This window comes from Rhodnius prolixus, unplaced genomic scaffold, assembly GCF_049639745.1.
Source record: "Rhodnius prolixus isolate KJV_2025 unplaced genomic scaffold, Rpr scaffold_7, whole genome shotgun sequence".
NCBI classification, from domain to species: Eukaryota; Metazoa; Arthropoda; class Insecta; order Hemiptera; family Reduviidae; genus Rhodnius; species Rhodnius prolixus.
The window spans coordinates 10,980,638-11,003,915 of record NW_027411582.1 but is presented as its reverse complement, the minus strand read 5'-3'; the positions used below and the strand labels follow the sequence as shown (position 1 = coordinate 11,003,915).

Here is a 23,278-nt window from a genome sequence, read left to right as displayed (position 1 = left end):
ATTTTTCAAAAGCCCTTGAGACCTTTTCATCTGTTCACTACGCTCTGTGTAATAATGAAGTACGTGAGCATTCCTGTTGTATTGCTTTCCCTGAATCGTTCTTCCGGCCACTTCTCGGCATATTTTGAATAACAAGAGTGATTGCAGTTTACCTTGCCTCAAACTTTTTAAACGATCAGACAATTTTTCTTGTTCATCATATCTTCTTTTGTGTAGATTCAATTTTCTACCAGGTTTCATCAGTCATCGCAGCTATAGAAAGTGTTGAATGCCCTTACTACTCGTGCCCTTGCTGTATTTGCTGAAAGCTTGAAAATAATCTTTATATTATAATAAGAATTAGAATGAACCGGATAAAACTAATCTTACTGTTGATCCCATCCATTTATGCAAAAATCTGTTCTTTATTGGCAGTTTAAAAGCCACAAAAAATATTTTCTTGACATTAAATATTTATCAAACGTATTAAAGTCCAATATTATACCTTAAATATCCAACTAACCCGATTTCTAGGTTATACGAAAAACAATTAACTTTTCTTTTTTTTTAATTAAAATTTGTCTTATTCAAAAAATATTAATCGACTATTTCATTTTAAGTGGGACCAACCTGCATGAATTTATATATATTTATGTATAAAATATAAATGATAAATAAATTGAACAAGAACAATTTTTATTTTACTTTTTATCTCGCTTATTACTTTTTTTTACTTTTCCTAAATGTTTCTTTTCTTCTTTGCATATGTAGGTGTCTATGTAGTTTCACGGATTACCGATTTAAAAATTTAAAAAAGGTGTACTTGTATATTATTCTATGCTTTTTTTTAAAAAAAATAATAAAAATATAAATTATTAAAAGTTATATTATAATACACTTTTAATTGTAATTTTATTTTAAAACTTGTTTTCCCATGTTATTTTTGCACAAGTCCTCCTCTTGGTGGTTTAATCCGTCTCATGTGATCGGACCGGTGTACTTCCTTATTTTTAATTAAAATCGTTCAAAATGTTCCCGCAATAATTATCTTTGTTTTTGTTTGTTTTACATTTATAAATATAATTTATGAATTAATGGGCATAGAACATATTTATTTTTCTAGGCTTTTTATTTTGGATAAACAATTTTGATAAAAAGCCAGTTTTGTAATATTGACTCCTCTTATATACATATATATATTCTATCTTTTATTTACCAATATTTATTTATTGAGTGGCTTAAGCACAATAAAGAAAGGGAAGTTTTTTGTACTAACTTATTTTAGTTATTTTTGTTTTGCTTTTTGAATTTATTCCTCCTTCAAATTGTGGTCAAAGTATCAGAAAAGAAATATTTGAGGTGAAAGAATACGAAGCTTTTGCCGGGGAAAAAAATATATTCTCATCTACGGACATGCTCATTTTATTTTACTCATAATAAAACCAAGATGTTAGTAATAATTCTATTATTATGAGAAGTGAATAATTGCGTCAGCTGAGAATTTGGTAATTTATCCGAAGAAGTAATCCTTTCCGCTGGATTTTTTATTTAGTCTATAAAATAATTCATAGCAAGTTACACTGATTGCTCGATAAACGTCTGTTACAGGTTTACAAAAATACAGTTTAAGTTAAATTTTTTAAGATGGAAAATTAGCTTTTATCTCGGAACTTTCATTCTCACATTATCAAGAACCACTCAGCGTTTACTAGTTTCGAACGTTATCCGACAAGAAATTTAGTGAATTTTAAAAAGCAGCTCAAAATTAAAGTTTATTTATTTTCTATTTTAAAAATCCTTGTAAAAATAAAAAGTAAATTAAAGTCAACGAATTCTTCATCCTCGATTCTGTAAGCCACAATTATTTTGTTTTCAAATTTTAAACTTCATTGAGAGAATACTTTACTAATTGTTGTATCTTTCTAATAATTATTTATTTACCTATGAGTTGATTATTTGTTGCTGGCAGAGAAATGAATAACTCAATTGATAGCCCGACAGATTATAAACCGGAAGTCTCGAGTTATTCCAAGGTTTCTGTCTTTAGAGATTTCTCTTCTCAAGGAACCCCTAAATCTCTCTGCGCGGTGATGTGTACTGGATTGAAGCGAGAGGCTGGTGAGCCATGCACTGAGAAGGCTGCGTGCAATGTATTGAGACATAAAGGTCGTCTTAAGTTGGTCTTCCGCATTATTTATTTAGGATTAATGGCCTTATCTATTTAATTTCTTCACATCAGCTTAAAGGAGACTAAAACTTGTATGTTCCCAATATCTACTTAAGGGGCTAAGCTATGCGCTGATTTCTTCCCTAGAAACGCTGAAATACAGACTTCATATATAGTATACTTACGCCGTCTGTTGGTTAGAATTTCTCAGTGTACTCAAGAATTGGCCAGTGAAGGAAACATTTTCTTAGAAAAAATATAAAGCAAATTTCTAGCAAAAGGAGGAAATCCGAGAGTCGTTAACCTGGGGCCTTAAGCGGTAAAATTTTACGAGTCTTTGATATTGACAACAGTATTGAAAAAGGCAGTTTACATAATATCAATTCTACCGTACTGAAACCTTATTAACTGCCGTGATAATTGTTTGCGTAGTTTAGGATTTTAATTTACTACAAAATAATTTGATTTACGTGTTAATTGAACCGTTTCTTGCGGAAGTAGATGATAGGTTCGCACTTTCTAATAAGTTATATTGAAGTTTGTCTGGGATATGCTGGAGAGAGTTAATTTTTCTTTTAAGTTTTTTTATCCTGTTGCAGTTTTTTCAGCCTACTCAAATGTTTGAAGCATTCATTACCTTATCCTATCAATAAAATTGTTGCTTGGGCAAAAAGACCGCTTAGGTCACTCATAAAAAAAAGGAAAATTTAATTTTTCAATATGATTTTCATCAACTTGATTTTAATATTTGTAAAATTATTTTTTTTAGACTTTTTCTTCGTATTTTCACAATCTTGATAAAATTTATCATTTTTTGAAACTTTTATTTTCAATTTTGCTTTATAATTTTCTCAGTAAGTAAGTTATCAACTTTCTGCCTTTTGCTTAAAAGGGTAAGGCAAAGAATAGTAACTTATTAAAACTTTATTTAAAGAAAAAAAAAATCACAATAGCAATAACTTACCAAAACTAAATTTATTATAAACGGACACTGAAAAAGTTGTGAGGGAGTGAGAGGAAGGATTAAATTAGCGCCCGTAGAGAAGAAAATAGTTACGATGTTCTTATTTAAATAAACTACTTCCACAATTTTTTGATTGACATATTTTTCTCGGAATCTTTTTGCATAACCTTAGCGACAGCCATTTCAAAATCTTCTTGGGTTACATGGATACGTCTTTCCCTCAAAGCGTACATACCAGCTTCTGTGCACACACCCTGGGAAAATAAATATTTTTTATTTAATTGCACTTATAAAATTACAAAATAAATAATAGAAATATTTATGTTTGGAGATGAAAGTCATAAGAATGTACTTTATACAAAAAGGATATACGGTAAAAGCGTTTTTCCTACACCTGTGGATAAAAACCTTATTTGGGCATTTAATGATCCCGAAGTATCATTTTGTTGCCAGACATGCCTCCCTATTTAAAGACCTAGAATGGTCTCACACTTGACCTAGGTTCTCCGCACCCTCCACATCGGCTTGAAAAATGTAAAGAAGGTTTTCCGTACAACCTTAAATTTGTGTACAGGCTGTTGATTTGAGAGAGATAGCTGAAAGAACGTAATTAAGGTAATCTTACAAACTTCCCGATTCCAGGGCGCAACCAATGACCAAAACTAACTCAGCAAGTTATACTACATTTAACTGCAATTTTTTAATGATGTACAACGACAATTTTATCTATCATTGCAGGTCCCATCTCCAAACAAAGCAATTTTCTTTACTTTCCTCATCATCAATATTTTTAAAGACTATTAAAATGCCTTATTTAAATAAGTGGTGGCAATACAAAAAAAAGTACCCAGTTTTACCTTCACTTCGGCACCGGAAGCGCCAGGCATTAGTTCAGCAATTTTTCTCAAGTTAATACCTCTAGTAAGATTCATTTTTCTAGAGTGTATCCTGAGAATATCAAGACGGGCTTCCTCATTTGGAGGCGGAAACTCAATTTTCCTATCAATACGACCAGGTCTTAGAAGTGCTGGATCCAAAATGTCAATACGGTTTGTAGCCATTATTACCTTTAATAAATAGGCAAAATATAATTAATTATCTGGAGATATCTAGCTATGTTGGCTAGTAGTATTTACTAAGAGCATTTTAAAAAGAAGTACCTTAATATTTTTAGTAGCTTCAAATCCATCCAATTGATTTAGAAGTTCTAACATAGTTCTTTGTACTTCTGAATCTCCTCCACTGCCTGATTCAATCCGGGATGATCCAATTGAATCAATTTCATCCATAAATATAATAGATGGTGCATGTTCTCTATGGATTTTAAGCAAAACTATCGTTATATTACTGTAAATATATTAGCACACTAGAAGGAGTGCATAGTTGAAAGCTATCTCAAAAAAATATGGATTCTCTCACAAACTTTCTCTTTCTACAATCATTCGTACAGTTCACGTTTTAATCATTGATTCAAAAATAATTTTGAAAGGGAAGGAATGACCTGGGTGTTTAACGACTAATGGATTAATGGAGCTTCTTACAGCTCACTATCTGGTGTCTGAATCGTAAGAACATTCTCCTGAGGCTAGCACTGCATTGAAGAAACTCCGAGCGCCAATGACCTCAGATGTTGACGCGCCTTAAAACCGAAATATAATAAAATAATTTTTGAATGCAGCCTGAGTTAGAGACAGCTTGATACAGCAACCGTCCAATGCCCACCCCAAAACTAATTTGGAACAATTTAAACAGTGCAAACCTCTCATTTTTATTGAAAACATTTTTTTTTTTCCAAATCTCAAATACCAGTCTCCCTTTATAAGGTAAACATTAAAAATTTTTAAAGTACTTGTTTAAGATAAAAAAGGTCTTTCGTCCTTTCACCAGGCCATTCATGTTCACTGAAAATACAGCTCATTAGATTTTAATAACAGACTGATTCCCAAACCGAAAGTCGTCAGTAGACTGTGTATTAAATTATGAGGAAATATTTAATTTTGGAAGGCTATTTTTACATATTCACTATCTACAAAAAGTAGTAATAATAATACATACATACATTATTGGTTCCAAAAAACAAAAAGAAACAAATTACCTAGCCATTACGAAAAGTTCTCGAACCATTCTTGATCCTTCGCCAATGAATTTTTGGACAAGTTCAGAACCGGAGACTCTAATGAAAGTACATTCAGTGTGATGGGCTACAGCTCTGGCCAACAAAGTCTTACCTGTAGAAAATTGTTGGAGAATAATTTGAATGATTTTTAGTCAATTTGAAACTCTCGTACATTTATAATTGCAGAAGTGCCTTTTAGAAAACTATAAAGACCTGTGCCAGGAGGCCCATACAACAGTACTCCTTTAGGCTGGGCAATGCCAAGGGCATCAAAGAGTTCAGGGTGTTTTACAGGCAATTCTATTACTTCTTTAATCTCCTTTATTTGTTTATCTAGTCCTCCCACCATTTCATATGTAGAATCAGGAACCTTCTCCACCATCATCAACGATACCAATGGATCAACCTGGCATTATATTTTTTTTTAAATTGCATTCTTTTTATAAGAATTAATAGTTGCAACAAAAGTCGTGTTTTATTTTTATCCTCAAACGTACTTCTTGTCAACTCAACTATGTTCATCAGTTGGTAGCCCTATAGAATAGTACGGTTACTGCTCACGATGGCTTAATTAACATATCGTAATTTTTAAAAAAATGACCTAGTTGAAGATAGGAATTCAGGCGATCTTGCGGTATTATTTTTTTTATTAATACACATACCTCAAAAGCCACATTTCAATTCATTAAAAAAATTAGAGGTTGTGAACCTAGAAAGTTAACTTCACCTAGGACGTTCTTCACCCTTAAATGTAGGACTTCAAACAGCATCACCAGGAGTGAATCTTTGCACCAGCAAAAAAATATTTCAGGCAAATTAGAAACCCACAATATATTGAATTCCAATATATATTTTAAATTAATAGTTCTTTGCTTCCAAAAACAGTATCAGGCAGGCGAAACTGCCAATGAAGAATTAGAAAAAACAAAAAATTATGGGGATAAAATAGTTGGCTACAAGCACAAGTTTAAATTTTTATTGTTATTACTTTGCTTAAGTTGGGTTTAAGTTATGGAAAATTATTCGAAGAATAAATTTTACACATGAGTAAGAGAATCATTTTTGAATAGTTAGTTTATAAATGTACAGACTTTTGTTGCAAGTAATTTTTTTAAATAAAATAACTTTACTAGCCTTGTTGGGAAGAATTTTATGAAGGGTATAACTTTCATTACGGAGTGCAACACGAGAGTTTGGTGTAACATCGTTGATATCAATGTTTTTATCAATATCAACAACAAATTTTCCTTCAGGATGTACTTTAACAAGAACTTTCTTCTTGTCCATCGGCTTTACAACTTCGCCTACATAAGAACCTTGCTCTTGTAGTAATTGAAGCTCTTCTCGCAGCATACGTACTATATCAAAGCAAAGATAAAAATAGTATATTTCTCCTAAACAAAGGAACAGAGTTATTCTTTATACCTTCAAAAAATAACCCGATTCTTTCTAGTGTTTCACTGAGAAAAATTGTAAAGCAAAAGATGCTTTAGTGCGAATCATTCTGAATTGTTATCACCTTTAGCATTAAGTTCATTTCTCTGTGCCTGAAGTCGTCTTAGATTTTGGCTTTTCTCTGCAACAATGAGCTGCAATTCTTCAATTTTTGTAATATAATACGGTCGAAAACCTTCCCCTTTGGACGTCTTTTCGTCCACCTCCATTTGCTGAAAACAAAAGCGTATACTAAAAAGTACAAAATTTTAAGTCTAAGTGCCTTAATGAGTATCATTTTTATGTATTAAATTCTATCTATAGGTAGGATAGTCATATCTCTTTTTAACTCTTATGGAGGTGAATTTGCTCATACATTTTGCGACATCACCTCAGAAGTACCATTGAGGTAAGCGATGTATTTTCTAGAAACGGTATCAAATAAAATTCTTGAAGTTTCCACCCCCATAATTAAAAGTTATGTAAACTACAAAAAATATAGAAATTTGCACTTCTTAACCTAATTTTTTCATGATCTTAAACACAAACATGTGATACTGACTTTGCTCAAGTTCGTATAATTTCTCAAATCCATTTAGTCAAATTTTTATTTTAAAAAATTAAAAAATAATACCTCAAAAGTAATTGTGTAAGTCATTTTTGATGAACAAGCCTACACAAACGAACGAATACAGAACACAGCACTAATGACTTTCAAGTTTATAGCAGTCTGTAGAACTTCTACATAACCTTCCTAGCCTCATCTATCTGAGATTGTCATGATAAACAAACAAAAAACAATAATTTACACTTGCCGGTACATAAATATTTAAAGCACTCAAGTATTCCAGATATAAATCTCTTAAGCAGTGGTTCCAAAAATATGAAAAATTGTAATAATTTATTGAGGCGCTAATGAATGACCTTAGCCGTCGATGCCCCACAAAAAAATAATAATTCGTAAAATTTTTTTTGTTGAGAGCAAGCAGTTTAATATTTAAAAAATAGAGCTTGTTAATTTCTCTGTTATTAAGCTTGTTCTCATCGTTGAAGCAAAACTAAGAATCTCCAGTTGGAATAGTCTACATAATTTTGAAGTTCAATAAAAAATTATTATTACTGTTCTTTTTTAAAATTTTAATATTTATTCCAATTAAAATTAATAATTTTAAAAATAAATATACTGATTATTCAATTTAAATATGTAATATATTATTTCATATATTTCGTGTAAGAACAACTAGATGTTGACACGTAACCTTAGTAGGGGTTGTGACGTACAGCGTTAAGTTCAAACAAGCAGATCAGTCGGCACGGTGAGGAGTTTATAAATTGGTGGACTACTTGAAAATAAGTTTAAAAAAAACATGACGTGCCGGTTTTTATTTCTGATTTTAGGCTTTTTTTTAGTGATTTTAGCTTATTCCAGGGGCGAAAATGAAACTTTAGTTTTATTAGATAATTTAGCAATTAAAGAAACACATTCTATGTTCTTCAGATCATTAAAAGGTAAGAACAACTTATCATCCAGTATGATACTTTTACTTTTAATATTTTTGTTACCAATCTTTTATCTTTTTTACAGAAAGAGGTTATAGTTTGACATTTAAATTGGCTGACGATGCTAATCTTGTACTGTCTAAATATGGTGAATTTCTCTACGATCATTTGATAATATTTGCACCTACCGTTGAAGAATTTGGTGGTGCACTTAGTGTAGATGCAATTACAGAATTTATAGACGGCGGTGGAAATGTTTTGGTTGCCGGTAGTTCTATGTCTGGTGATATTTTAAGGGAACTTGCTTCAGAATGTGGTTTTGAAATTGATGAAGAAGGAGCTGCTGTTATTGACCACCTAAATTATGATGCCAGTGATAGTGGGAAGGTAATTGTTGTTAAATTATGCTGATATTTGTAAAAATTACTACCCCTTGTATTTACCGTTTAAGCATCTGTAAAGTTAACAAAGTGAAGTTTAAGTGTGTGATAATAAGTCATGGTATTGAGATGGGTACGTTAAACTCAAGAGCTGCCATTATCAGCTAGCTACCTACCTCTGCACATCTTGCGATTGTGGTGTTGGAAGTGAATTTTGTAAATGTGTTAGTTGGGTTATTAGATTAGGACGCCGAGAACCCTGAAGAGGCGACTAGTCTATTCTCTCCTGCGAGTTATGTAACTTTTAAGTGCAGTGTACGAAACAAGATTTTATAGATCTCTGAATATTCATTTTTATGTAGTAATTACTTTGTAATCATATTACTCAGTAGTAATTAAGTGAAACAATGGTCATCCCAAGGGTTTTTTAATATGTTAATTGTGGTCCCAGTCATACTTGAGGATGAGTCAAACATAGATGCAGGATAAGATCAACCCGCCACTGAGTTCATATTATTCAGCGTTAAAGAATTTAAAAAGCCCGTTGCAATGAAGCTATATGTATGTTAGTAGGAAGCCTTCACGATTCAGTTGGTTACGTTTCCGAACTGTATTGACGCTAAAAATAAACCCAGAAATTCAGGGCCCACCATTCAAACCTCAAAAAAGTTGTTATTCAGTACTTTATTTGCAAATGTTGCCACTTCTTGGAATATTTACGAGCAGGTTGCATTATAAATTTTTATCGAAGAACGTGAAGAAATCTAAACAATATTTCCAGGTTCAAAAGAGTGGATAATAATAATTCATCCGAAATAATCTAACCGTACTTCTGAATTACTTTTTCAGAAAAAAATTGAAGTTGGAAATTTTCTTTAACCAGCTTACGTCGGCCTTACACAAAATTTTTGTACACTTGTTAAAGTAATCTCTGGAAATAAATTTCTAGCAACGCCTCAGGTTTTTGCCTTTCATGGTCAAAACGGGTAGAGAAAAATATGTTAACATATTTTTTAGGCCACTTAATAACCTCTTCCTCTAACAGCTTGTTTTATTTATAAAAACGTACTTTAGTTTTAAAGGGCCAAGATAATGAAGTGTTTTCTTCTTTTTTTTTTTAAGCATACTCTTGTAGTTCCTGACGCAGAAAACTTAATAGATGGACCTGTAATCGTAGGAAGTAAGAATATACCTCCTTTGTTGTATCAAGGAACAGGTTTAATTGCCGATGAAGACAATCCTCTAGTCCTTCACCTTCTTACTGCATCTAGTTCAGCGTATTCTTACATTCCAGATCAACCAATTAAAGAAGTAAGTTTTACCTATTTATATTTAAATGTCGTCTAAAAAAAAGTAGTTGCTAAAATATGGATGCACGAAATCTGTTATGTTGAACACTTGAAAGTTTTTAATTAATTTAATTTCTACTTTTCAGTATCCTCACGCAGTGGGTAAGAATACTTTGCTAATAGCAGCATTGCAAGCAAGGAATAATGCCAGAGTAGTATTTTCCGGATCACTATTTTTCTTTTCGGATGAAGCTTTCACTTCCCGCGTCCAAAAAGCTCATGTAAGTCGCAGTTGTAGTTATTCGCTTACTATTAAAATTTGTTTTTCTATATTTAGATTTTTAATTTTTTTTATAAAATAAATTTGCAATGAGACAGTATGAGAAAGTCGGGTAAATATTTTTATATTATAAGCCTCTACTTTTAATGTAGGGAGGTAAACTGTACGAAGTGTCAGGAAATCAGCAAGTTGCTACAGCGATTAGTCAATGGGTACTTAAAGAAAATGGTGTCCTGAGAGTCAAGTCTGTAAATCATCACAAACAAGGAGAAAAGCTACCTCCACCTTCTTACACTATTATGGATACGGTTGTAAGTTCCTTTTTAATTATAGTAATTGCTAATATAAACATTTAATAAGTATATTTTACACTAGTAATTTTATTTTCAGGTATTTACTCTGGAACTTGAAAGGAAAACCAGTCAAGGTTGGGTACCTCATGATGCTGACGATGTCCAGTTAGAATTTGTGCGTATTGACCCATTTGTAAGAACAAAATTGATAAGAAAAAAACCTGGAGAATATGAAGCTGTATTTAAAATACCAGATGTGTATGGAGTGTATCAATTTAAAGTTGATTACAATAGAATTGGTTATACTTCGCTTTACAGTTCTACCCAGGTTAGTTTCTATAGAATTCTAAAAAAACCATCTCAAGGCTAAAACCACAACTAGTGTGTTTTTGAAGTAATGTTTATTGCATTCGCAATAACTTGGTTTAGGCTGGGAAAATAAAGATAAATTGGGCGCCAATCACCCCTACAGTAAAAATAATAATAAGTTTTGCTTTAATTTATGATTTTGTGTATATTTCAGGTATCTGTTAGGCCGTTGGAACATACTCAATATGAGCGTTTCATATCTAGTGCTTATCCATACTACGCCAGTGCCTTTTCCATGATGTTCGGTGTTTTTATATTCTCTATAGTTTTCTTACATTATAAAGATGAACCAAAATCTAAACATGATTAAATTAAAAATTAGGTTTTTTGTTTTGTTTTTTTGCACAGTGTCTGAATACAAACAGTACAGTCGTGTTTTAAATGGCTGATGTAAAATGTAAATAAATTAATTGAAAATTATGTTAAAAAAAACTTACTCCTTTCATTCCATCAAGGTTTGAATGTTATTTTATGTAACTAAATTCGAATTGCCAGTAATAAATTTTGTTTTTCATTTTATCAAAATTAAAATTCTGTTACGTACGATAAAATTAAATAAATATGAAAATTATTGTTTCGAGTTTATATTTTGTACAATATTTTGTAGTTCCTGTATTAAATATAGAAAAATGAAATTTGATTTATAAGTAAGTTACGTACATATTTGAGTTTTCGTCCCAGCAACTTCTACGTTTGCTAGTCTCTTCCCCATAAATTCTTACTCCTCTCCACAAGCTCAAACAACGTAAGATTATGTTCTTTTCGAGCTCTTATCGACCTGAGGGTAAACCAGTTTAACCATACGAATAATACTTACATTAACGCCTCACTCAAAAAATACACTTTTATTTGAGGCAGATAGTTGTTTGCAACTGTTGAATTAGATAAACCCACAGACAAACTCTAACGCACCATCACACATACTGCTTACAATTATACATTTTACACTTTATATAAGTCGTGATTCCTTCCTAGACAAACTATGACATTTAGAGAGCCACTAGAGCTTATAGGAAGCAATGGATTTGGCTTATAGCCACTCCCTTTAGCGTCTTCAGCTACAATAGGGGGTGGAATTAGGTCTAGTAGAATGGGGCAAACATAAAACACAGTAGAATGCGCAAGGAGGTGTAACTGAAAAACTAAATTATCAAATAAATAAGTTTCCACAGAAATAATCAGACATTAAAAAATGCAGTGTAAAAAGATATTTATTCGAAAATTTAATGAGGTAATCACAATTAATACTGGTAAAACACTTGAACTTATTCAGAGAAGGCTTTCAAATAATCATAATAATCTAGATTTTTCTAGAATGGTGAACATAAAATAAGTTTTATAATAAATGGGAAGAATTACCTTTTTATCAAGTCTATAATTCTAATTTAGACGGTTTCTTTGAGCTTTGTAATAATGGCAAAATTTAGTAGATTAGTTAGTAGATTTTTTTTACAACTTTTCTCATTCAAAATGAATAAGTACATACGAGGGTCGTTTGAAAAGTCCGTGCAAAGTCAGAGAGATAGCACCACTGGCGCGTATCGAGGTTATGTTTAGTTAGTAGCATCTCTTGGAAGAACACACTCTAAGTTTCAGCCAGATCGGTCTATTTCTTTGTGTTTGGCATTCGTTCGAATCGAGGAAGTCGAGTGATTTTCAAAAAATGGACGAAAAAGAATTTTATGTGTTGATTAAACACTACTTTATGAAAGGCAAAACGCCTCAGGAGACTAAAGAGAAGCTTGATAAACATTATGGTGACTCTGCACCTTCGATTAGAACAGTTTATAAGTGGTTTCAAAATTTTCGGAGTGGCCATATGGGCACAAGTGACGCTGAACGTTCTGGACGCCCTGTTGAGGTTACTACTCCAGAAATCATTGATAAAATCCATGATATGGTGATGGATGACAGAAGAGTGAAGGTGAGTGAGATTGCTAGTGCTGTGGGCATCTCGAATGAACGGTTACATAATATTTTGCATCAACATTTGGACATGACAAAGCTCTCCGCAAGATGGGTGCCGCGATTGCTCACGCTTGACCAAAAATGAAATCGTGTGAAGTGTTGCAAGGACGGTTTGCAGGTGTTCCAGAAGAATCCGCCGGACTTTAAGCGTCGTTTCGTCACTGTGGATGAAACATGGATACATCACTACACTCCTGAGACCAAAGAACAATCTAAACAATGGGTTACCAAGGGGGAATCTGCGCCGAAAAAGGCGAAGACCGTTCCTTCGGCCGGAAAGATTATGGCGACTGTCTTTTGGGATTCGCAAGGAATAATCCTCATCGGCTATCTGGAAAAGGGTAAAACTATTACAGGTGCATATTATTCATCGTTTTTGGACCGTTTGAAAACCGAGCTGCAAGAAAAACGCCCACGATTGGCCCACAAAAAAGTCCTTTTCCATCACGACAACGCACCAGCTCACACCTCAGCAGTTGTGGTCGCAAAATTAATGGAAATAGGGTTCCAACTCGTTTCACATCCCCCCTATTCTCCAGACTTGGCTCCCTCGGACTACTATTTGTTCCCCAATATGAAGAAATGGCTGGCGTGAAAATGATTTTATTCAAACGAGGAGATGATTGCAGAAACGAATGGCTATTTTTCAGACTTAGACAAATACTATTATTCGGAAGGGATCAACAAACTAGAGCAGCGTTGGACGAAGTGTATAAGCCTAAAAGGAGACTATGTTGAAAAATAAAAAAGGTTTACCCCAAAAAATTCAGTAGTTTTTATTTTTGCACGGACTTTTCAAACGACCCTCGTATAAGTATCGAGAACACTTTTCAAGTATCTCTACTTGGTTATACTTACGTATCGCATAAATAAATAAAAGACAGAATTTCAAAGACCTAGACAAGTTTATAGAATAATAATACTTTACTTTTTTAAAAAAGTATGTACATCATTTTTTAAGAAAAAGTATATTAAGCATGGCTACAAGCAGCCGTCTGCCAGAGTTTATATAGATGAAAAGAGAATTAACTTTCTTAATTAAACAAACAAAACTTGACCTAAAAAAATATAAATATAAAAAAATATCTTACAAATTTATGGAATAAAATATATATATATCAGGCTTCACTTTTAAAGTAAGTAAAGTAATTGCCTATTTTTTCAGGCGGGGCTTAATGTCCAACTACCTATTAGGTGTCGTGGACGGAGGCGACTAGCAAACATACTTCACTGTAAATTTCTTTTATTAACCATTAAATAAAATCCAAGGCCTAAGACGGGGAATCGAACCCAGTACAATACATATTAGCTTTACTGGTATTAGCGCCTCACTTTTAACTCAGTGTTTTACCAAAGTAGACGTTTTATATTGTTTATTTTTTAGAAATGCACAATCAATATTTACTTTTTTTTTTGTTTAAAGCTTATTCAAACCGCTTAATACAATCCATTCTTTCAATTATTGCCGTTACAGACTACAGAAATTAACATAAATAAATACAAAACGCATCTGTTGAAATATTTACATGAGTTGTAAATAATGACTAAACTTGATAACTACTGCTTACTGAAATCAACAAACCAAAAAATATCTTTAAACGCTTCAAAATCCAAAAACGCTAACTATTCCATTCCTGCTTAGAATATAAAAACAGCCAATATATTATTAGCTAATTAGGAAATACTAAGGTCATACTAAGATTTTTTAAGAAATACTCAAGAAATGCAGGTAATACTCGAAAAGTAGTTACTTCAATAAAAATATATAATTAAATGCTATAGGTATTAAAAATGCTATCAATTTCTTCATTATTCAATTAATGAAGAATATTTCTAATACATTTTGTTGTTTGAAAGTCAAAATATTTTATATAAATGGATAAAAAAAATTTTTTTTAAAGATTTACTCACAAAAAAATATTTAAAAAGAAGAAGAAAAAAAACAAAAACAATGTCACATACATTGTTCATCATCACATTAATTAATCCGGAATCAATCTACAGTAATGTGCAGAAGATCCAAGCAATAATTAATCTTTTTACTTTTACCACTCATATAAATTTTTAGGTTTAGACCATTTATAAACACCACCTCGTTTCAAGAACATATTTTCATCAAATCCAGACTTTGACAAAGCCGTATCAACACCTACATCAAGGAGTGAAGGTGAAGGATGTTTGGAATTTTGTTGACAATTTAAAAATCTCATCTATGAAAAAAATTAAAATTAGTTTTTTTTAATGAGAAAACAAGTAAAAGAAAGTTACAGATCAAGAACATAACTACCCTACTAACTTCAGTTTTTCTCTTCGCACTTGATGCAGTTAAGTAATAGTCGGTAATAGTACTTTAGTGAATCAGTTTGATTGGCTCAATCATTATTCTAAAAATAGGAGAGTATATGAGAAAGTAGTATTGAATGGAGAATTTCTTATAGGAGTAGGGATGTTTAGTGTGATTGGTGAAAGTCATTAAGTTTTGCCTAACTTTAAATGCGATGTAAAGTTAATTTCAGAAACTATAACAAACAAAAACAAGGAAGAAGATTCGACCATCCAAATAAACTTGTTAAGAGAAATAACCACCGAAGAGAAATATGCACGTTTTGTTGGAACTATGAAAGAGCCATCATTTACTTCCGGTCTCGGAGAACATAACGCTCATCAAGCCTACTTTTGAAGCGTAAACTATGACTGCATAACTTTAAAGATTTCCAGAGAAGCATAGGGGGACAATGTTAGAAATGTGTAGCTTTACAATGTTTATTTCTTCTTAAAATTAACTTCTGAAATTAGTATATCTACTATTCTTAGAATTTATATGAAATTCTAAAGCCAAAAAATTTATCATTAACTTACATATTCATCAAGGATTAAGTAGCTGTCTTTCATTTTATCGTTACTTTCTGGTACTAAGCAGTCCAAATGAGCATGTCTGTCCAGAAACTTTTTAAATAAATCATCGCTTACATAAAATGGTTCAGCATTGCGCAAAGCTTCCTTACCAACATTTTCACCTTCCAGCAACAAACATTGAAATACCTGAAATATAATTTATATAAAACTGTTGATTGAATTATTGGATATTGTATTATTATACACATATTGATTACTATTTGCGAAATATATTGACATCGTGAAGTTCATAAAGTGTTTGTATAGACGAAGGAAGTAAATTAAATTTTGATGGACGGAGGACTCCACGGTCTATAGAAAACATTTTTAATGAACTTTAAGGACGTACATATGATAGGCGCTAAGTACTCTTGATGTTCATTGAGTACAAATTATACGTGTTATAATGGATTAATTTACTAAAAGAAGTAAATTTTTATTCTAGTATCAGCTCACATAGGGGGTATGCACGGGGGTTTAGTTTAGCCAAAAAACCAAGCCAAATACTACTGAAATTTTTTTTTGTACATTACCAGCTAGATCCTTTTCAGTTGATAAATATATCTATCGCCATTTTTTAGAATTGTTGTCAAACATCACGCTGTAATGTTAATACCATGAACCCTTGAATTTATGTTTGGCAATCCAGTGTGACTTCCAAAAATTATGTCTAACAAAAATAGCTTACTGTCATAAGCAATATATGTAGCTATTTCAACTGCTTCTCTCTTTTTACTGAGGGCATCTCAAAACATGTACTATTTTCTTCATGGAAAATTCATTGTTCAAAATATTGAGCAATGTTCTTAGTTAATAATAATTAACTATACTAATTTGATCAATACAGTAAGTACCACATTTGGTTAATAGCCACTGGTACCTAAATAAATGAGCTCAATTTTCATTAGTATTTGCATTGATTTTAAATAATACATTATATTTGTTACACCATTCCTGAATCCTAATTAGGTTTTTTACATGTTCACTCCTAGAACCCTGACCTCTTCCAATTTTTTTATTAGTCTCTTCATTAAATGAATCACAAGATATTGCAATTATATCCAGATATTTGATTATATCATCTTTCATCAGAGGTAGGTTAATCAGTTTGGAATGGAGATTTTGACTTCACTTTCGATACCGTTTCTACACTACACTTGACAACTTTCCGTGCGAGAAGGTAACGTAATTACTGCGGACCTAACCACATTTATCAATATGAATAAACTTACCTTCCAACGGATAGGTTTCAAAATTGATATATTCTCAGCCATATTTTCATCGATATTGTACATATTTACAACTGTATTGATTTTAAATAATACATTATATTTGTTACACCATTCCTGAATCCTAATTAGGTTTTTTACATGTTCACTCCTAGAACCCTGACCTCTTCCAATTTTTTTATTAGTCTCTTCATTAAATGAATCACAAGATATTGCAATTATATCCAGATATTTGCCTTTAAAAAAGTAGAGAAATCTTTAGAGTTTATTAAGCATCAAAGAAATTAAGAGATTTAGTTTGCTTCCCCCCCCCTTGACAAATCAAAAACAGCATTTCAATTTGTCTTACACAATTACAGGTTCATTATTACATTAACCATGACTGTTCTTCAAAAAGAAGTTAACTATTTTAACTATTCAAAATAAATATTTTTTGCGATTTTAAGGAGCAAAATTTGACCTTACGCAATTTAGTTTAATTTAGTGCATAACTGCAATAATTCTGAACTACATGGATTTATTCATAGAATAGTATATTAATTAGATTATTTTTTATTAGATATTTACCAAATTCTTTGAACCACGATTCTCTAATCAGACTACCATTACTCACTATGGTGACACTAGACAGCTGCAATTCTTCTTTTCCATATTTGACTAACTTTCCAAGATATTTTCCTTTATCCTTAATGAAAGGTTCACCGCCGGAAAAGTTTATTTTTTCCATTCCTGTAGCGAATATTACATTTTTAAACTTCACATTAAATGTTGAGAAAAAAGTTTAATTTTGACATCATTTTATAAATTGTAAGATCTCTCTCTTACACAACAGTTGAAATAACTGTTACATGGTTTGAATACATAAAATTGTTCCAAGGACTAAAAATAAAGTACTCCACGGACTCAGTCTATGAACAGAAAAGATAGAAGTCACATCTTTAATAATGCAAAATATTACATTGTAAATTAGCCCTGAAGATGACCTAGTCCCTAGCTGGGTATTGTAGTGTAAAAGCTTGGCATAATAAAAATATATCATGTCTGAACTGGCAGTTAGTTTTTCATCCTTTTTGAAACTATGAATCAGTTACCAAAAATAATGAACAGTAATTACTATTTATATTTTTTTATGATACATATAAAATTAAAAATTTTTATGACAGGAATCGAACTGTTTTGCAAAGTGATGAAATTGTATCATTATGCAGCGAGTATACGTTTCAACATATGTACTTTTCTGCTAACATTTCATGATTTCTTTCAAGTTATAATTAAAGATTTGACGATAATAAACTTGTAATTATCTATTTCAAATATATTAGATTATCCCATTTGTAAAAGTTTTGTATTTTCTGAACTCTGAGATAATGTGCAATATAAAATAGTAGTGATGTGACCCACGGCAAAAATGTTTGCTTTTAAGAAACGTTGCCGACCTCTGACCTAGACCAACACCGCCTCGTAAACATTATAAACACGTCAACCTACCGCTTTAATTTAAAACATTTTTTACATCGGTGGAAACGTGATTTTAGGAAGTTCTTAATAATTTATGAGTTAGAAATGAACTGCATTTATTGCATGGTACAGAGCATATTAATATTCAGGGAATTATATACATAAATTTATTCGTGGGTAATTCACCGATTAAAAAATATAAAACAGATTATACCTGCATCTTTAAGCATTTTCATTCCTTTTTTGGCGACATCTAAAGGTAAGACATACGAAGTTTTCGCAGTATGGAAACAAAATCCACAACTGTAATTACATTGCCTGGTAAAGTGGTAGTTTACACTTCTTGGTATTATCTTGCAGTCCTTTGGAGTATTGGTGGTTTTAAACAAAGTTATCTCATTTGCATATAAGTTCTTCCGATTCCACCAATTTTTAAATCTATCAACTGAAGTAAACCAAATCCAATGTAAATTTATGCCCAAGTTAAACACACGTAAGAATAAATTGTTGATCAACCTTAAAAACAATTCCATCATAATTGGTAGAACAGCCAAATAAAAAGACTCAAATGAAATGATTTTTGGGTTGCAAGCACTATTTAAATTGCCCTTCTAAGCAATGGGAATCACAGAAAAATTACTCTACGCTGGCGCTCCACGTAATGAAAGATTAAATTAGCTGGAGACTTGCCATTAATTTTTCATAAAATAATAATTATGTTTGAAAGAAATTATTTTATTACTTTTAAATAATGGCTTCTTTTTTTTTTTTTTTTTAAATCTTTAGTGAAATGACTTTCTCGTATTTATGGTACATCAGATGAATGCCCAAATATACATACCACGTTTGCAACTATCCTAAAATCAAATATCTGGTTAAAAAAAGTTAAACAGGTGGTTCTTTGTATATTTTACTTTGCCAAATTAAAGACTATTTCCTCAATTAATGACCAGTTAATGACGCTTTATAGATTAAAATATTAAATTCATTTCTGCTAGATGTTGACCTGGCTAAGGTGATAAAATGATTTTTTATCACCAAGTTAATTTAAGTTATAATCGGTTTCTGTACATAGGTTCCACAGCTCTAATAATAACCTAGTCTCTATGACCAAAGCTTGGCATTAACCCAAATAAAAAAATAAATCTGAAACTGGCAATAATCTTTTTACCTTTTGGATTAATTAATCAGTCTCAAATCAGTATAAAAAAAAAAACGAAAAGTACGCTGTATAACAACGTTATGGTAACGGTAGCTGTAGGGTATCCAAAATAGATAAATATATTGTTAAAAACAAGAACCATTTGCAATTATAAGTCTTTATATATAATATACATTAAGACAAATGTTGCACTATTGCGCAATTCTTAAAGCATAATTATAAACTGATCTGCATAGCCTTGAAAATGTGCAGCCTCTATATTAATTATAAATGCATGACTCATTTAAAAAATAACTTCCTAAGTCTAATTAATAATCTAGTCTATCTATCACTTTTTTTTTTCTTTTTTTTAATGTAAAATCGCCATGATTCAAAACAAAACTTTACTGATAAAAGTTTGAAACAATCAGAATACCTGAAACAAGTGAAGACTTACCACACGTTCTCTTATCGCAATGAATTCAAATTTCTGGTAACTTAAAATTCGTACTAAAAGCCAAGTGACATCAAATTTATAAATAAATTTATTTTCATTCATTCAAAGATTCCTCATAACATCAAAATTTACGATCAGAAAATAATACCGAGTGAATAAGAAGAGGTACGCCAAAAAAAGGAAAGTTGTTAATCATGAGGGAAATCGAATAACATATAATTACTTATAGCACAAATTAAGGACGTTGAACTTTTACTCCAGCGAAACTTTTATTCCAGTGTGAGAGAATGCTAGATGAGGGAATGAAAAAACTTCCCAAACTGCAAAATCATTATTTTGTATTTTTTGGCAATTTATCACTAATTCAGAAAATAAATTCTAAAACTAAACCAAAAGGCTACCCGCATAAGGTCAGAATTTTATATTAATTTCAGCTTTATAATGTAGTTAATTCTTTTAAAATCGTTTTCACATAATGATCTGTATTGTACTCACAATTATTTCCATAAATGAAAGTGGTAGATAATCTTGACTTTGATTAATTGCTGTTATTCTAGTAAGTTATCTATTAATTTTCTGCAACTGATTCAATTTCATAAGACTTTTCTAGAAGAAATCTCACTTTCGCCGGAATTTAATCTACGCACTGTAAAACACCAGTAGGTAATGTAATAAGGTTATACTTGGGTTACATATCAGGGTAGCCTAAAATTTCATATAGTACTTAAAAGGTATTGTTAATTTATAAATGTATTTATTAATACTGAATGTACAAATATGTGAAATTTAAAATATTACACTATTTTGTTTGAATGATTAAAGTAATAACTTAGAAATAAGCACATACAGCGACAGTGAGTGCAACTCTGAACTATCAAAAAGAACTTGACCCCAGAGAACAAAGAAACTTTAGGAAAATTTAAAGATTTATTTCATCATAATTCGTATCGAATAGTAGAAAAAAGAAGAGTTGAAGTAATATGAAAATATGAAGTGGAATGACGTGAAAAAAGTTTTTTTTTTGTTAGAGGAGTCCTAAGAAGTATTGCAAAAAAAAATTGATGGAGAAAGCAAGATAAGTAAACGAGATAAATATATAAAGATACAATGTCTACTTAATGTTATTATAAATGTTTTCCAAAAAGATGTACAGTTCATTACGAATTATTTTCTAATTTTATGACACACTTAGAAAAGAAGAATGAAAAATGGATTGTCATTCATTAAAATGTAGTAGTAATAAAAGAATTATCATCCAAGGAATACACCGAAGTCGACAAATACAAAAGTCTGAGTGCTGTAGCATTCTTCAGTACAGTTAATGACTCATTTTCTAGAGAACAATAATTTTTTGAAGAACTTAAACCTATTACCAATAAAATTGAAATGTATTAAAAAAAAAAAAAAAAACAGGAATAAGAAAAAGTTTTACCCAAAACTTTGCACCTTCTCACTCTATCGGCTACTTTAAGTGCTTAAACCATTTCAATTTTGCTTTTGAGCTAGGTTATTCTAGTAACAAGGTAGGTTACAACTCAACAATTATTGTTAAGGGAATAAGAGCTGCGACTGAAGTAAAAGTTTTGCGATGTATTCTGATACAGTAATCCATTGTTCCTTGAAGTTGTATGAAGTGCATGCTTTATAAAACGTAAAAGTGCATTAAGGAATGGCATTTACTTTTGTCTTTATAAGGCAGAAAAAGTATCTATTCCAGGTGTATATATATATATATATATATATATTTTTTTAAATTTTGATTTACATATCTAACACCAATTAATTTGACCTGTTTAATAGAAAATAAAGTTGCCAAAAATCAACTACTGCAGTAAATCACAAAACAACAGTGGAATTTCAATAAGGGGAGATATTGTAGGACCTCCAAATCCAATATCAAATATTAGACCAATTATTTTTCATATACCACGGAATGAAACAACTATTGAAAAGATTTTCCGGCATAAAAGAGAACATATCCAGAAATGGCATGAAGAATTTTGGAGTAACCATAACTTAAAGTTTGTTCAGGTAAAATTTAGAGTTTGATGGAACAAATCTTCAAAGTTCTCTTCACAGACCCTTGTATGTGTTAAATCGTCCTTTTGTCATTCAGTCAACTTTTTCATCCTAGGTTGGGTTGTGTACCGTAGAAACTTTTATCTTTGTTGCTGTTATCCCTTTGCTCTCTTAGCTTTTTTCTTCGTACCCAAACATTTAAGCCGATGCTTTTGAACGTTTGGTGATAGATGCTTCCTTAACCGTACGTTGATGTAATCAGTCGCATTCTTCTTTTTCACCCATTACAACTATCTTACTGCTGCTTTCATTTTCTCCTGTTCCCTTGTAATCAATTTCAGACCCGTAAAACACTGCTGGCCTTACCACAATTTTATATAACATTACTTTCTTCTCAAAGAGTCAATCAATATTTTCCAATTCAACCATGACGTAATCGCTGTAAGTCTTCTTTTTTAAAAAGACATCTTTCTCCATATCTTGCATGAGGAACTTTAACACTTACAGGTTGTGCTCAAGTTGTCTTCGATTTCTTTTTTTTACGCTCATGATTCTTTCATTTTACCTGTTAGCTTCATTAATCTCACATTCTCCTTTTCAAACTTTATTCTTATCTTTACGAGTTTTCTCCACCGAAGAGTAGTTTGTCCCCAATTTTAGTTTCATCTTCTTTCTAAATTGTTTCTCTGCTTACAAAGTATCTCTGCACTTCAGATCCACGATCTCTTCTTTTTCCAACTTGCAATTTAATAAGAAATGTTCCAATTTTAATGTTCTCTTCTCTCTTTCTTTTCTTTAATGTCTAACCTAAATTATTTGGTAGCTCTTACCCACTTCACACAGTTTCTGAGTCTGGTTGCGAGGCCCTTTTGGTGTGCTTTAACGAGCAAGTTTTACGGTCGCTTGTTCTTTCTAAAACCAGTCCTAACCGTTGTACCGGCAATCTGAAGACTGAGTTAGTCGATGACTTCTTTATGTGTAAACTTTTTTGTTTTGGTTTGCAGGAACGTAAGGAATTTGAAAAACAAATTAAAAGCCGTCCAGGAAGGTCTGAGAAGCCATTAACTGCTGATGAAATGTCTGTATTTTATAAAAAATTCCTTGATAAATATTGGAAAACTCATTTCTGGTATAATGTCGAGTGGTATAAGAACAATATCACGCTCTTGATACTTGCTTTCAGAGTAGAAATGAATAGATTTAAAAATAAATTAATAAATAAATGAAGGTGTAATTAATTGAAAATAAAGTCAGTTGTTTATGTTTACGTACTGTTCTCTACAACTTTCACATTATAAAATTTCTTTTATATTTATTTTATTAAATTGACAGTTTAGTTT

The 23,278-nt window shown here is 31.4% G+C and overlaps 4 protein-coding genes across 9 annotated transcripts; 2 read left to right on the top strand and 2 right to left on the bottom strand.

Moving 5' to 3' along the window:
• Positions 1 to 3,055: 3,055 nt before the first annotated feature.
• Positions 3,056 to 7,585, bottom strand: Rpt6 (26S proteasome regulatory subunit Rpt6). 2 transcript variants are annotated; one of them, XM_074113978.1, is made up of 8 exons: positions 7,295 to 7,585; positions 6,746 to 6,893; positions 6,361 to 6,584; positions 5,440 to 5,632; positions 5,206 to 5,338; positions 4,271 to 4,424; positions 3,968 to 4,177; positions 3,056 to 3,364 (listed from the first exon to the last, which is right to left on the bottom strand). In XM_074113978.1, the coding sequence occupies exons 1-8, from the start codon at positions 7,316 to 7,318 to the stop codon at positions 3,224 to 3,226; spliced, it is 1,227 nt and encodes a 408-aa protein (XP_073970079.1). In that variant the 5' UTR covers positions 7,319 to 7,585; the 3' UTR covers positions 3,056 to 3,223. The 2 variants fall into 2 exon arrangements, with proteins under 2 accessions (XP_073970079.1, XP_073970078.1); XM_074113977.1 differs by lacking the exon at positions 7,295 to 7,585 and adding an exon at positions 7,037 to 7,162.
• Positions 7,586 to 7,914: 329 nt separating this feature from the next.
• On the top strand, positions 7,915 to 11,356 carry Ost48 (dolichyl-diphosphooligosaccharide--protein glycosyltransferase non-catalytic subunit Ost48). The gene is made up of 7 exons (XM_074113976.1): positions 7,915 to 8,169; positions 8,246 to 8,547; positions 9,663 to 9,851; positions 9,976 to 10,110; positions 10,262 to 10,420; positions 10,500 to 10,730; positions 10,926 to 11,356. The coding sequence occupies exons 1-7, from the start codon at positions 8,028 to 8,030 to the stop codon at positions 11,079 to 11,081; spliced, it is 1,314 nt and encodes a 437-aa protein (XP_073970077.1). The 5' UTR covers positions 7,915 to 8,027; the 3' UTR covers positions 11,082 to 11,356.
• A 608-nt stretch (positions 11,357 to 11,964) lies between these two features.
• On the bottom strand, positions 11,965 to 21,484 carry LOC141446962 (S-adenosylmethionine-dependent nucleotide dehydratase RSAD2-like). 4 transcript variants are annotated; one of them, XR_012454029.1, is made up of 7 exons: positions 20,415 to 20,607; positions 18,536 to 18,766; positions 17,431 to 17,592; positions 16,867 to 17,099; positions 15,599 to 15,781; positions 15,036 to 15,123; positions 11,965 to 14,949 (listed from the first exon to the last, which is right to left on the bottom strand). XR_012454029.1 is itself a non-coding variant. In XM_074114010.1 (7 exons), exons 3-7 carry the CDS (start codon positions 18,555 to 18,557, stop codon positions 14,785 to 14,787), a joined length of 765 nt encoding a protein of 254 aa, XP_073970111.1. In that variant the 5' UTR covers positions 18,558 to 18,766; positions 20,415 to 20,565; positions 21,352 to 21,484; the 3' UTR covers positions 11,965 to 14,784. The 4 variants fall into 4 exon arrangements, 2 of the variants coding, with proteins under 2 accessions (XP_073970111.1, XP_073970112.1); XM_074114010.1 differs by lacking the exon at positions 15,036 to 15,123 and adding an exon at positions 21,352 to 21,484 and having other exon boundaries at positions 20,415 to 20,565; XR_012454030.1 differs by having other exon boundaries at positions 14,795 to 14,949; positions 15,027 to 15,123.
• Positions 20,040 to 23,205, top strand: Coa8 (Cytochrome c oxidase assembly factor 8). 2 transcript variants are annotated; one of them, XM_074114013.1, is made up of 3 exons: positions 20,040 to 20,329; positions 21,720 to 21,950; positions 22,943 to 23,205. In XM_074114013.1, exons 1-3 carry the CDS (start codon positions 20,207 to 20,209, stop codon positions 23,162 to 23,164), a joined length of 576 nt encoding a protein of 191 aa, XP_073970114.1. In that variant the 5' UTR covers positions 20,040 to 20,206; the 3' UTR covers positions 23,165 to 23,205. The 2 variants fall into 2 exon arrangements, with proteins under 2 accessions (XP_073970114.1, XP_073970115.1); XM_074114014.1 differs by lacking the exon at positions 20,040 to 20,329 and adding an exon at positions 21,496 to 21,636.
• Positions 23,206 to 23,278: the final 73 nt, after the last annotated feature.